A 14684-nucleotide genomic window follows, 5' to 3' on the forward strand; every position below is an offset into this window, starting at 1 on the left:
CATACACATGACCCCTGACTTGCCTTAGTTCATTAACAGCATTGTCATCAGGGCGGAGACAGGAATGTTTCTCAAATCAAGTTTAAAAACTATCACTTTTAATAAATACATAACTAACGCATGAAGTGGTAGCACACTGTTATTTGCAATCAGCAGATTTTATATTTAAATGGCCACAAAATGTCCCAATGACGTGGTTTTACTGATAAAACTGCATACTATACAAACAATGTTTGGAAAGAGTTTCTGCAAATATGTGTCATTTGCACATCACAAAGTAAAGTGTTCTGAATTGTTTTGCGCCTATTTAACCCCTTGCATGCTCATGACGAGCTGGACTCGTCATGGCACAGTGCTCGTGTGCTCATGACGAGTCCAGCTCGTCAGGAAACCTGCAATGGCAATCCTTGGGGGGCAGATGGGGCATTGGCCCCTAATCTGCCCCTTCGGGGGGGGGGGGGGGACAGAAAGCCCACTAGACACCAGGGGAAATTATTTTATTTATTATTCTGCCCATGCCCCCACCCCCGCAATTATTGCAGTCTTTCTGCCCCCCCCCTTGGGGGCAGATAGTGCATTGGCCCCTACTGCCCCACCGGGGGAGGACAGAAAACCCACTAAATGCCAGGGATTTTTTTTTTGCGCAATTGTTTTTAGGGTGTGGGCTGCCCGAAACGGGCACGCCAATGCCCCAACCCCCCCCCAAAAAAAACGACAGTCTTTCTGCCCCCCGGGAGGCAGATGGGAGCTGTAGCCCCCAATCTGGCCACCCCGGGAGGCGCAGAAAGCCCACTAGAAAACATGGATTTTTTTGTTTTATTGGGCATGACAATACCCCCACCCCACCCCCAGAGAAATTCCAGTGTTTCTGCCCTCCAGGAGGGCAGATGATGGCAGTGGCCCCTGATCTGCCCCCTGGGGGGGGCAGAAAACCCACTAGGCGCCAGCGAGTATGCAGGCTTTTTTATGCGTGGGGGCTGCCCCAAAATGGTCATACCAATGCCCCCACCCACACAAAAAATAGCCACAGTCTTTCTGCTCCCTTTAGGGGCATTTCGGGACGAACACCCCTCCCCCGATTCCCCCCCAGGGTGGCAAAAAGCCCACTAGGCTCAGACTTTTTTTTAGCAATGTGCCTACCTGTAGATTTTGAACCCTAGCTCTGCCGGCACCTAGGGAAACCTAGCAAACCTATACATTTTTGAAAACTAGACACCCAGGGGAATCCAGGATAGGGTGACTTGACTGGCTCTCACCAGGTTCCGTTACCCAGAATCCCTTGCAAACCTAAAAATTGGCCCCAAAAAAACAAATTTTCCTCACATTTCTCTGGTGGAAAGTTCCGGAATCTGCGTGGGTCTGCAAAATTCCACCCACCCCGCCGTCCCCAAAGTCTTCCGAGAAAAATGGTACCTCACTTACGTAGGTAGGCCTAGTGCCCGCGACAGGCAAGGGCCCAAAACCTATTCAGGAGATATCAAAATTACCTATCCCAAAACAACCTGGTTTTGAGTCACCTCAATACGTTTTGGGCCCTTGCCTGTCGCGGGTACTTGGGCCTCCCACACGAGTCAGGCACCGTTTTTATCGGGAGACCTGGGGGAACGCTGGGTAGTAGGAAATTTGTGTCAACCCGGTGATGACACAACTTTCCCTCACAAAAATGTGTGAAAAAAAGTGATTTTTTCAGCTAAATTTGAGGTTTGAAGGGCATTCTGGGTAAGGAAACGTTGGGGGATCCACGCAAGCCATACCTCCCTGTAAGTCCCCGGGTGTCTAGTTTTCAGAAATATGCGGGTTTGTTAGGTTTCCCTAGGTGGCCGCCAAAAACCGGGCCAAAAATCCAGGGGACCCCCCCTTGCAAAACCAGGTCGTTTTGAGATAGGCAATTTTGATATCGCCTCAATATGTTTTGGGCCCTTGCCTGTCACGGGTACTTGGGCCTCCCACACGAGTGAGGCACCGTTTTTATCCGGAGACCCGGGGGAATATTCGGTAGTCTGAAATATGTGTCCACTCGATGACGCCACAATTTTCCCACACTGAAATGTGTGGAAAAGGTGATTTTTTTCAGCTAAAATTGAGGTTTGCAGGGGATTCTGGGTAAGGAAACGTTGGGGCATCCACGCAAGCCATACCTACCTGGAATTCACCCGGTTGTGTCTAGTTTTCAGAAATGTGTGGATTTGGTAGGTTTCCCAAGGTGCCGGAAGAGCTATGGTTCAAAAACTACAGCTAGGCACTTCGCCAAAAAAGGGAAATTTTTCACTGCGAAACTGAGGTGTTTCCACGTTGCGTTTCGCGCCGTTTCCTGTCGCCAGCACTAGGCCGACCCACACAAGTGAGGTACCATTTTTCTCTGAAGACTTTGGGGAATGCGGGGTGGGTGGAAATTTGTGGATCCACGCGGATTCCAGAACTTTCCACCACAGAAATGTGGGGAAAATGTGGGTTTTTTAAACAATTTTTTAGGTTTGCAAAGGATTCTAGGTAACATTACCTGGTGGGAGGCAGTCAAGTCCCCCATCCTGGATTCCGCTGGGTGTCTAGTTTTCAAAAATGTATAGGTTTGCTAGGTTTTCCTTGGCGCCGGCAGAGCTATGGATCAAAAACTACAGCTGGACACTTTGCCAAAAAAGGGTAATTTTTCACTGCGAGATTGAGGTGTGTCGGCGTTGCGTTTTGCGCCGTTTCCTGCCGCGTGCACTAGGCCGACCCACCCAAGTGAGGTACTCTTTTTCTCGGAAGACTTTGGGGAACGCGGGGTGGGTGGAAATTTGTGGATCCACGGAGATTCCAGAACTTTCCACCACAGAAATGGGGGGGAAATGTGGTTTTTTTGCCAATATTTAGGTTTGCAAGGGATTCTGGGTAACAGAACCTGGTGGGAGGCAGTCAAGTCATCCCATCCTGGATTCCCCTGGGCGTCTAGTTTTAAAAAATGTATAGGTTTGCTAGGATTCCCTAGGTGCCGGCAGAGCTATGGTTCAAAAACTACAACTAGGCACTTTGCCAAAAAAGGGTCATTTTTCACTGCGAAATTAGAGGTGTGACCACGCTGCGTTTTGCACCGTTTCCTGCCGCGTGCACTAGGCCGACCCACCCAAGTGAGGTACCCTTTTTCTCGGAAGACTTTGGGGAACGCGAGATGGGTGGAAATTTGTGGATCCACGGAGATTCCAGAGCTTTCCACCACAGAAATGTGGGGAAAATGTGTTTTTTTTGCCAATTGTTTAGGTTTGCAAGGGATTCTGGGTAACAGAACCTGGTGGGAGGCAGTCAAGTCACCCCATCCTGGATTCCCCTGGGCGTCTAGTCTTCAAAAATGTATAGGTTTGCTAGGTTTCCCTAGGTGCCGGCAGAGCTATGGTTCAAAAACTACAACTAGGCACTTTGCCAAAAAAGGGTCATTTTTCACTGCGAAATTAGAGGTGTGACCACGCTGCGTTTTGCGCCGTTTCCTGTCGCGGGCACTAGGCCGACCCACACAAGTGTGGTACCATTTTTGATCGGGAGACTTAGGGTAATTAGAATTTGTAAAGCGACTGTTATTAACTATTGACTTTCGATGCATTTCTGCCTTCCAAATTAGAGACATTGTGTAAAAAATAAGTCAGTTTGAAAAATGACCGATAATTCTCATGCTAGTATGAGTATTCCCAATTTCAAAAATGTGCAAATATCTACTGTTTCTAAACTCTATAATTTGTTCCCATTTCAGAAATACATAGGTGTCTTTCATACCGATTTTTCCATGTATACATTTTCCCACAATAATTGATATATCCGGTACATAATAAAAAGCCATTGCAAATTGCTGCTCAGTTTTTGACTCTGGGTTCATCGGGTTCTTGGTGAACCTTCAAGTACTATATATCCCCACAACCAGAAAGGTCAAGCGGATGTAACGGTATATTGCTTTCAACGAGCTGCCATAATTAAAAGAAGTTACAAGTGAAAACGTTGACACAAAAGGCTGTTTTTTTCAACTAATTTTCAATTTTTCTTATATTTAACTGTTAGTTTCTATAAAGAAACCTTGATGGATCTACACAAATGACCCCTTGCTGAATTCAGAATTTTGTCTACTTTTCGAAAATGTATAGCTGGATCCATTATTGCTTTCATACCCATTTCTCCCATTAACTGGAAGGAGGTTGAAAGCACAAAAAATTGCGTATTTTTGCTATGTCCCAGAAAAATGTCAAAACTGTGTAAAAAATGTTGTTTTTCTGACAAACGTCTGTCATTCCCTAAAAGCTGGGGAAATTGTGATTTCAGCCCCACAAACACTTTTTTGATACCATTGGCAGGGAAAAACCGAGACGCTTTCATTTGCAGCCCTTTTTTCCAATTTTTCCAAAAAAAGCTAATTTTAGCTGTATTTTGGCTAATTTCTGGGACCCCTCCAGGGGAATTCACAAACCCTGGGTACCATTACAATCCCCATGATGTTGGAAGAAAAGAATGCAAATTTGGCGTGGATTCCTTATGTGGTGAAAAAGTTACAGGGGCCTAAGCGCGCACTACCCCAAATAGCCAAGAAAAGGCTTAGCACAGAGGGGGAAAAGGCCTAGCAGTGAAGGGGTTAAATCTTTCTTTGCTTTACCCTTCTCAATCACAAACAAAATGTGCTTTCGCAATTCCTGATATAGTTTGAAATATTTGTAACATTAATTTACAGGCTTTTTATTTACATTTTAGTCTTAGAAAAAAAAACGGAAATCTGCAAACTGCTCACTTAACAAAAACCTCTAAATGTAGTAAGAGAAAAATAAACTATTTTCCAAGCAGCAATTAGTAAAAAGTAAAACTGACATTGGACCTCTTTCATTGAACAGACAGCAAATGTGTCAAGATAAAAACAAGATTTAATGGCATTCTGATTGCTCATTCACTTTCTGAATTAACAGAAAACCTGTTACTTTCCAGTTTAAGTTCACCTGCCAGATGGGACTAGTAGGTGCTAAAAATAGCTCGCCCTGATGAAATTTGACTCGAAATTGCGAGTAGATTTTTCAAGGCCTGGTCTTGATACAATGAGCGCTAGGACACTTGCTGTTCTAGGTGGACTCTAAACAGGAATTACGTAATCTGCTGGGAGGAGCTAAGGCTTGGTTAAAAAAGTTATGACGCAATGCATGCAGTGTGTGATCATATGTTGCTGAGCTGTATGTGTGGCTTATTCATTTGCATGCCCCCCGGCTGGGGAAGACGCTATAACTGGCGACGAGTAGGGAATACGCGCACCAAAGCATCAAGGCTGCTCTAATTGAAAATTTGCAATGGTAGAGCACACTGCTCGTGCATGACACGTGCGCCCCAAATCAGTCTGCGGGTGGTGTATGTGGAGTCATAGCCCCACTCCAGTCCATACACAGCCATCGAAGAAGTTGAAGGCCCTGCAAAGGAGCACATTCAGAAATCCTGCCAGAACTCGCTGGCAAGGCCGAAAGAAGATTGCCCCATGCCATGACACAGAGCAATCATCCTTACGAAGCAAATGATAAAAGGCAGTGACAACCAGGTCCAGGTAAGAAAGCAGAAACGTACTTACTGGCACTAGTGCTATACGACCTCAAAATCGGACAAGACAACCAAGCTCAAGCAACGAGGGTGTTGTGCGAAGTGGTTTCCAGTCATGCTTCGTGCGAAGAACACTGTCTGAACAGAACGTGCTCTCAATGGCAACAGAGGGGGCGTAAAGTACAATGCTGCAGTGTTTCTAAAACCACCTCTGCCATTCGACACAGCGAAAAAGCAAACATTGACAGGTGGGCTGCATGGCTCGAAACGTTTGATGATTTCATAAAAGCACTTTAAGACAACGATAAGAAAATCATTAAGTATTTGAAAAACCTTGCCAGTTATTGAGTGAAAGAAGTGCTAACGAAAGTCTCACAAACTGATGCAACGTCATACCAAAAGATAAAAGAAGGTTGGAAGCCGATTCAATCCGATGCTGAATGTCAACTATGAAAGGTACATTTTCAACCAAGCACTTCAACAGGCTTGTGAAACGATGGATGAGTTTGTTAAGAGACTTGACACACTTAACAAACACTGGAAGTTCTGTGATTTCAACGATGAAGCCAGGCGCCTTGGAGTAAGCGATGGTTGTCTTTCAGAAGAGGCATTGAAGAGAGAGACACTCAATTTAGAGAAGATACTGATGACTGCAGAAGAACAAGCGGATCGACAAGCAGGAACAGTGCACGAGTCAGCGTTGACCATGAAAACAAGCAGAAGCCCAAAATAGATGCACACAAATCGAAGTCTCAAAAGAAGAAAAAGGTATGCTTCCGATGTCAGTTTTCATTTCCCCACAAAGTTAAATGTCCAGCCATAGGGCAGATATGCAAAGGCTGCGGGAAAAACCCCCACTTCATAATGGTTTGCTAAGCGAAGAGAACCCAAATGCGTCACAGCGAGAAGAGAAAATGGATGCCATTAGGTTCCAAAAGCATTATCACCACGCCCACAAGGCCAAAAGGAAATATCAGTCAAGACCAGTAGAAACCAAGCAAAGTCGATCATCGTCAAGCTCATCATATAAAGGCTCTCAAATGTCATTATCAAACGCTAGTGAAGAAGACGGACGTGCGTTAATAATATCTACTAAGGAATGGCATGCACATTTAGGATTAGCTGCTTGCAAATAAGATCAAAAGTCAAGAGGAATTACCGAAAGGAGCAACAAAATTAATTTGGACACGGTCCCAAAATTACATCAAAAGGTGAACGGTTGCCCCATAACCTTCATTATAGACAGTGGTGCATCAATGAATACAGTGGCGATTGGTGACCGACATCAATTCAATGAAAACGACAACATAAATACATAAAAAACAGCATGCAAATAAACATTAAAAAACCTTTCACTTATCTTGGCCTGCAGCACGACCTTTGTGTTCTCTGGCCCCGGTTCCAGACTCCTCCAAGTGCAACATCCCACGGGCCCTTATCCAATCCCGACACCGCACTCATGCTGCATGAAAGAAGTGTTTGGATTGGCTGGAGACAGCTGCCTCAGTGCTCCAAAGAGCACTGAAGGCCTGTACCTGCTCTCGGTTGAAATTCAATTGTGCATGTCTGTTTGGCCGTAACAATGTAGCCTGCCAAACCGACATGCGCAATTCATACTGAAGGGACTACTTGTCATTGCTGCCATGGCCCTGCCCTTCCCTCTCTATTCGGCAGAATGCCGGTAAAATAAAATGGTAGTAAAATCCTTTTACCACCATTTTATTTTTCCAGCTTTCTGCGCAGCAGTATGGGTGGCGGCGGCACTCCTCCACTCCCATGAAAGAACCGCTGCAGGATTTATATAATGCCAGTGGAAACGTTTAACAGCTTATTGCCCGTGCCACGTCTTACCCCGTCAAACACAAATGTATACACCTGGGCTGCTACCAAACAGCTACAGAGTCAAGGGTCATTTACAGCAACTATGATAGAGAAAACGAAGTCACTGCCAGCGCTGATTTATGCTCTTCAGGGAACATCATAGAGTACATGCCTACTTAGCTTTGCCACTGCTGCTGATATGGGACCGATATCTCTCAACTACAACTCCCGTGCTCAGTCTGAAATCGTGAGTCACTTCCGATTGAGGCTTCATGGCCTAGGAGGACTCAAGAAAATGAAAGTGCGACTTCATATTAATGAGGACATTCGCCTTATTGCCCAATGGCACCACAGAGTTGCTTTATCTTACAAGAAGCCGTTGAGAAAGAACTAGAAATACTGTTGAAGCAGGACATCACTGAATGCTCCACCGGTCCTACGCCTTGGATACTGCCCATAGTTATGGTGCAGAAAAAGGACAGTAGAGGTGCAGTGTGCGTTTGTGCGGATATGCACCAGGCCAACACAGCAACAGGGAAAAAAAGTCATCCAGGTCCCCGCATAGTAGACATGATGATGCAATCGAACGGAGTCAAAGTCTTCTCCTGTCTTGACCTCAACAAAGGATACCATCAACTTGAGCTGGAAAAAAACTTCAAGTACAATACAACTTTTTTGACTGATGTTGGTTTGTTCATATACAAAAGAATACGGTTTGGTGTGTTTTTGGCTGCGGAGATATTTCAGGATGTTGTTCGCCGAGTAATGTAACCTGTTATACATGATTTCAATTATTGTGAGCACATGCTGGTATTGGGAACAACACAAAAGTAGTCCGACAAGGCTCTTACACAAGTGTGCCAATTACTTGCTGATACAGGTCTCACTCTGAATGCAGCAAAGTGTGAATTTCATAAAACCAATCACATTCTTTGAGCACATATCCTCTGATGGGGGAAATGACTCCTGATACGGATAGAGTGCAAGCACTGTCATCTACTTGCCACTCACAAGATGTAACCATGTTGCGATCCTTCTTAGACATGGCTAGTTACTGCTCAAGATACATTGGTGACTTTGCTACAGTGAGTGCCCCATTGACAGACTTAAAGATAAATGTCCTATTCCAGGGGTCTCCTGAATGCCATCAAAGTTTCATAGAAATAAAACATGTGAATGAGAATGCAACCAAAATGGCCTACTTTGACAGTTACATACTGAGATCACAGTAGATACGAGCCCTTGGGGCTGGTGGCAATTCTTACTCAACACAATGGCCATACGAATGCTCAGAGACACATTGTGGCCTATGCCAGATGAAGTCTGTCTGAAACAAAACATGCTAATTCTGACCCGGAGTAGGAGAGCCTGGCTGTAATTTGGCCCTGCAAATATTTTAATGTGTTTTTATCGAGAAAACGTGTCACTGTCATAACAGGCCACCAGGCGCTGCTTACTATCTTTGGAAACCCAAAAGCTAAGATGACCACTCGCATCGAGAGGTGGGGGTTACAACTGCAAGGGTTTGACTATGCGATTATACACAAGACGGAGAAAGATCAATACCATGCAGATTACTTTTCACGAGTGCCGCTACATCGCCATAGTTCGACATCCAAAGAGGCTGAAAAGTATATCAACTTCATTGTGAGGTCCAGCATGCCAGCAGCTCTTTCCATTGAACAGATTATTGCTGCTACCAATGAAGATAAAGTCATGCTCAAAGACCTCATTACAACGCAATCTAGGAAGAAACCTATTCGACCCTTTGCTGATCATGTTGAATTCCAAAAATGTACAGGATGAGCTGTCACCCGAGAGGCTCAAGAATCATCATGCCTGAGACAGCAAGTCATTGAGCTGGCCCATGAAAGACACTGTGGCATTGTCAGCACCAAGAGAGCACTAAGAGACTGAGTATGGTTCCCTTGCCTAGATCAGTGAGTTAAGAAAGAGCTGAAAGCATGCCACCTTTGTAACCCCCAAGGTGATGTTGCATCCGTTGACAATGTCTGACCTTTCTGCACATGCCTGAGAGAGAGTTGCAGTGAACTTCTTTGGGCCATTAGGAAATGGACATTATCTCATGGTAGTCATTGATGAATATTTGCAGGTTCCGTTGGTGAAAGACTTATCAGACAACCCATGACAAAGTCATTGAGCGGCTTGATGACAACTTTGCAGCATGGGTCATTCCCGCTTTTCTCAAATCTGACAATGGCCTGCCTTTCAATAGCAAAGAATTTAAGGAGTTTCTTGTTCGACTCAATGTCAAGCATCAAAAGAGCACACATCTCTGGCCCCAAGCCAATGGTGTTATTTAATGATTCATTGGCACCCTCAAGAGGAGGCCTGGGCGTAGTTCGCGGACTTTAGCTACGGGGAACTCAGCAAAGTTACAAAAAAAACTCTGCGAAGTTCCGCGAGTGACAGAGTGTAGTGCGAACTGAGTTTGTGCTGGTATTTCTGCAGCTCGCGATCGCGAGCGGTGAAAAAACTCCGCTGCACATCGCAAAGCGGAGTTTTCTGCACTCCGTGAGCTCTGCGGAGTGCAGAGTGTACAAAACTCCGCAAACTCCGCGAAAGGAGCGAGGTTAACCGCCCAGGCCTACTCAAGAGGGTAAACCAACGAGCATCAATGGAAGGAATCGATCTAAACCAAGAAATGTGTCAAGCCCTTTGTGCCTATTGATCAACGTCTGACTCCACAACTGGTAAGAGTCCTGCCATCTCGCTATTTGGGAGAGCCATCAGAGCCAAACTACCACAATGGACAACGGACTGATCGACGAATGACGATAAGGTTCACGTCACAGATACTTCTCGAAAGTGCAAAATGAAAATATATGCCAATCAGCACTGACGTGCCCAGGGAACAGTCTTCGACAAAGGGGACTGGGTACTGATCGAACATAAACAGAAGCGAAAAACAGACACTCTGCTTGATGTCGACTCTTTGAGGGTTGTAATGTGCAAAGTAGACATGGTGACAGTGCATCATCCCAGAAAGTCCATCACCCAGGACACGTCACACTTTAAACACCTACCTCGATGTTCACCAGCTCCTGAGGTCATGAGTGAGGTGATGCCACCTAAATATCGAGATCAAGTCCCTGAGCCTAAGTCATCGGTGCACAATCAAGACGCACCTCAACTACCTCATACCATCAGATGTGGCAAGCCAGTGCGAGCACATCAGTTCCTCAGTGAGTCGACGTGATGCTAATCCTGTCTGTACTTTTTATTTAGCAAAGGGGTAAAATAGTGTCTTGGCACTATGAGCGTTAGGACCCTTACGGTTCTGGGCAGACTCTGAACAGGAATTACGTAATCTGCTAGTAATGCGTGCAGTGTGTGATAGTATGTTTGGGAATAAAGACATCTGCTACAAATCTCCATGTGTGGCATACTCATTTGCATGCTCCCGGGCTGGGGAAGACGCTACACTGCCTAATATTGACTATCCTTCAACAGAAATCAATTGGGGAAATACATTTTCACAATTTTTTTCCAAAATCTCCACTTTCCTGCCCAAAATGTTAGAATGTACGCACCATTTTAAAGGTCAACAGCTACCACTACACTATACAAAAGTCATGTGTAATAAAAGAAACTGCAGAAAGATAATATCTGAAGGAAAACTATATTTGGAAATTAATACAAACCTGCATCGCTTAAATGGATTACCAAAGGGTTTTGCAGTCACTGCTGTGACAGATGTGTGTTTTGAACTGTAAAGTTACCCCTTTCAAAGTGGATTTTGTAATGTTGTTAGCCATGAATAGGTTGTCACCCAGACGTTTTTACTGGCACCACCGGTATTTTTAACGTCCCGGCAGGCACAAAAATAAGCAAAATCACCTAAAGCCAGTATATTTTTAGCCCTTATCTGTATATACTTTAAACAGCAAATATAAATAGTAAATTATTTTAAACGTATTCTAGAAAGACGCTAACACGTTCCACCTAATTCATACGATTTTGATTGCAGTCTCTTTAAAACAACAACAAATGACCTGTATTTTACATTTAAAAAAGTGACTAGCTATGAGACTCGACCCACTACTACCAGGCTACAATTTATGCACCTACCAGCCGTCCTTTATCAGAGAAGACTCTTACAGACAGAGCCCCGAAGTATTTAAGCAGCTCTTCCTTGTCCTCGTACGTTAGTTCTGCGGGAAGATGCCGAACTAGTAAGGTCTTGCTTCTCCTAACAGAGATAGGTTCTTGCCGCCCGATATCCGCCATCATTAGCACAATAGAACGGTAGTATACAGCGCCCAAACGCAGTACTATTATGCGTTACAGGTTGTTACTTGCTGTTAACTAAAACCACATCACTATACCACGCTCTCTACCCACAATAGTCCGGACAGCAGAAGACAGAAAGCATCAGGACAAGCAAATCGGTTTCTCTGGTCGCCATCTTAGAACTGAGTAGCGCCTTCACGAGAGAGACATATGTTCGGCTACTACACATTGTACTATACGCAAAGAGAAACAAAAGTCTGAAATACAAAGATCATTTAAAGGTTACAATTACTGCAATCATAATTATAGTGCATTTTCTTATCCAAAAGTCTTATAATATCAATATACGAGAGTTATGCAGTGTTAGTAAGTTTTTAAAGAAGCAACGTAATTATAACGGTTTTATGCTTTTTTTTATCGGAAATGCTCCCTTACTTTAAAAAAAAAGTGCGAAGTGATCAACCTGGTTTGCTCTTTACGAAATGCCCGCATGTAAGACGGCTTTGGATAACTGTTCTGGTAACATCACTAGACAGCTATCGTTCTAAAACGAAAACTGCCATGGAAACAAAAGAAGGACAAAAGTGGGAAACAAGTAATACCAGTGCTTTAAATGGGAAAAAATAAGTGCAGGTACTCATTAATATGAGCTAGAGGCGTGGTGAGTGGGCGGGGCTAGGGGCGGGGCTTAGGGCAACATATGACGATACATAATGACTTCTATATCAGTTGCAGCAACTGTGAAAAACACATGAGAAATGTGTTTATGTAACCAAAACAGGTTAACTCATTACACAAAATGAAACCCAAAAAGGATGATATGTTAACAGTTTATCGTTCCGTAATATTTGCTGCTTCTTAATGCCATGCTGTTATTTGGCACAATACTATATGCTCTCAAGCGTGCACACACACGCACACGCTCCATCTCTCCAGATTCCCTCTAAAATCTACTGAGTGTCCTGATTCTCTCCCTTTTATCTCCACTTGCCTCTAATCTTCACCCAGCCTATAAACTTCTCACTAGTTCTGCTCCTCTTTTGCTTACTCTCCACAAGTCTTACATTTTCTCCCTGGTTTTTCCGTACTTGTCTCCTGTTCACCCCTCCATGCTGCACTCATCTCCTAAATTTGCCGTCTGGAAAATTAAAGTTAAGAAATGCACCAGATTTGACTTTACAGAAATGTGTGTTAAAATACAATTTCTGAGACGATTCATGATTTCAAAACTCAACCACCTCATCCCTACTCCTAGTGACCGCACCGTCATCCGCTCCACTCATCACGCATGCACAGACGTCACCCAAGGATTACACTGACACTTTCATTGCGGGTGAAGAACTGCTGCAGGTTTATTTCATACAACATAAGTATGACGATAAGTGGGTTATCTTACGGGCGATCCAGGGCACGCAGCCCCTCGCTGCTCCGCCCGCCTGGCGAGCCAGCACGCACGGTGGGTCGATGCCCGGCAGTGCGGCACATATTTTCAGATCATCCACTGAATCACGTGATCTGTCTACTACTCCCGCCCCTTTTGACGGGGGCTGAGCGTGTTGTGGCACACCCCCGGTTGGTCAGGCCCCCCAACCGCCCGAAGAACTAACGGGGCGCCGTCGCGGTCTTCCCAGAAACTCCTTCGGCTCCCGGACCTTGGCTCGGGCACCCTTACTGTGCCGGACCGGGGTACCCTTACTGTACCGCCTGTCGCAGAGGTACCCTTACTGTACTCTTCTGCCTCCAGATCGCCCTGTAACTCCGCCTGCAACGCAAGAAAAAACATTAAAACATTCCAATAGCGCGCTGCCTCCGCCGCGCAGGGTAAGCGGAAAGGGTGGGAATACGCGTGGCCAGGAGGAGCGGCGCAGGAAGCAGAGGAAGTTCTGGGGGGGTGAGGTGCCTAAAAAGGAGGGTCTAGCCTCGCCCACCCTATTGGCATGCCTCCCAAAGACAAACCCATTGGGGGCCTCCCCTCCCCGAGGCGCGGCCTCGCTAGCGAGGCGGAGCGGGGGGGGGGGGGGAGGCTCCGACGGGCGGCCACTAGAAGGCTGCCCAGCAGATGTCCCTCTGCGTGGGACGCGGGCAGCGGCATAGTGACTGCACCGTCATCCACTCCACTCATCACGCATGCACAGACGTCACCCAAGGATTACACTGACACTTTCATTGTGGGTGAAGAACTGCTGCAGGTTTATTTCATACAACATAAGTATGACGATAAGTGGGTTATCTTACGGGCGATCCAGGGCAAGCAGCCCCTCGCTGCTCCGCCCGCCTGGCGAGCCAGCACGCACGGTGGGTCGATGCCCGGCAGTGCGGCACATATTTTCAGATCATCCACTGAATCACGTGATCTGTCTACTACTCCCGCCCCTTTTGACGGGGGCGGAGCGTGTTGTGGCACACCCCCGGTTGGTCAGGCCCCCCAACCGCTCGAAGGACTAACGGGGCGCCGTCGCGGTCTTCCCAGAACCTCCTTCGGCTCCCGGACCTTGGCTCGGGCACCCTTACTGTGCCGGACAGGGGTACCCTTACTGTACCGCCTGTCGCAGAGGTACCCTTACTGTACTCTTCTGCCTCCAGATCGCCCTGTAACTCTGCCACAGCTCTGGGGAGGCTCCCGTCGCTGCCAGAGCCCCCCCTTCCCTCGCTCGATTGCTGCTACTGATGCCCTGCCCTTGCTAGTGCCTCTTGCACGTCCAGCAAGAACATGTCCATCCCTACCCTGGACAAGTGTACCCCATCTGGCTCATAGAACCCCTCCACCTTCTCTTGAATCAATGCATGTCTGATGAAGCCCATGCCCCTGCGCTCCATGAATTTCTGCATGGACCTATTGACCCTTCTGCGTGATCGATCTACTGCTGCCGGACACCTGGCCCCCCTCCAAGTCTTGCGGGGGACGATCTCCGACCACCACAGTTCGCATGAACCCAGAGCCTCGCTGATGGCTGGCATGTCCGCTTGCATGGACAGAAGCAGGGCCCTCCTTCCCCTGGAAACAAGGTCATTTCCCCCAAGGTGCAAGATGATGACCACCGGCTGTACCCCCCCGGCCGCCAAGCGCTGTTCAATTGCGCCCC

The 14684-nt window shown here is 46.3% G+C and overlaps 1 protein-coding gene across 3 annotated transcripts in view; it reads right to left on the bottom strand.

Moving 5' to 3' along the window:
• RNPC3 (RNA binding region (RNP1, RRM) containing 3) overlaps positions 1–12164 on the bottom strand; it is a 343990-nt gene extending 331826 nt beyond the window's left edge. Inside the window, exon 1 of one of the 3 annotated variants that reach the window (XM_085602252.1) lies at positions 11440–11741. In XM_085602252.1, the coding sequence (XP_085458378.1) occupies positions 11440–11601 (162 nt within the window). In that variant the 5' untranslated portion in view covers positions 11602–11741. Of the gene's footprint in view, positions 1–11439; positions 11750–12036 lie in introns of those variants that run through there. The other 2 variants (XM_085602255.1, XM_085602253.1) reach the window with 2 other exon arrangements.
• Positions 12165–14684: the final 2520 nt, after the last annotated feature.

The sequence above is a fragment of the Triturus cristatus genome, chromosome 4_2 (assembly GCF_964204655.1).
Source record: "Triturus cristatus chromosome 4_2, aTriCri1.1, whole genome shotgun sequence".
In the NCBI taxonomy this organism is placed as follows: Eukaryota; Metazoa; Chordata; class Amphibia; order Caudata; family Salamandridae; genus Triturus; species Triturus cristatus.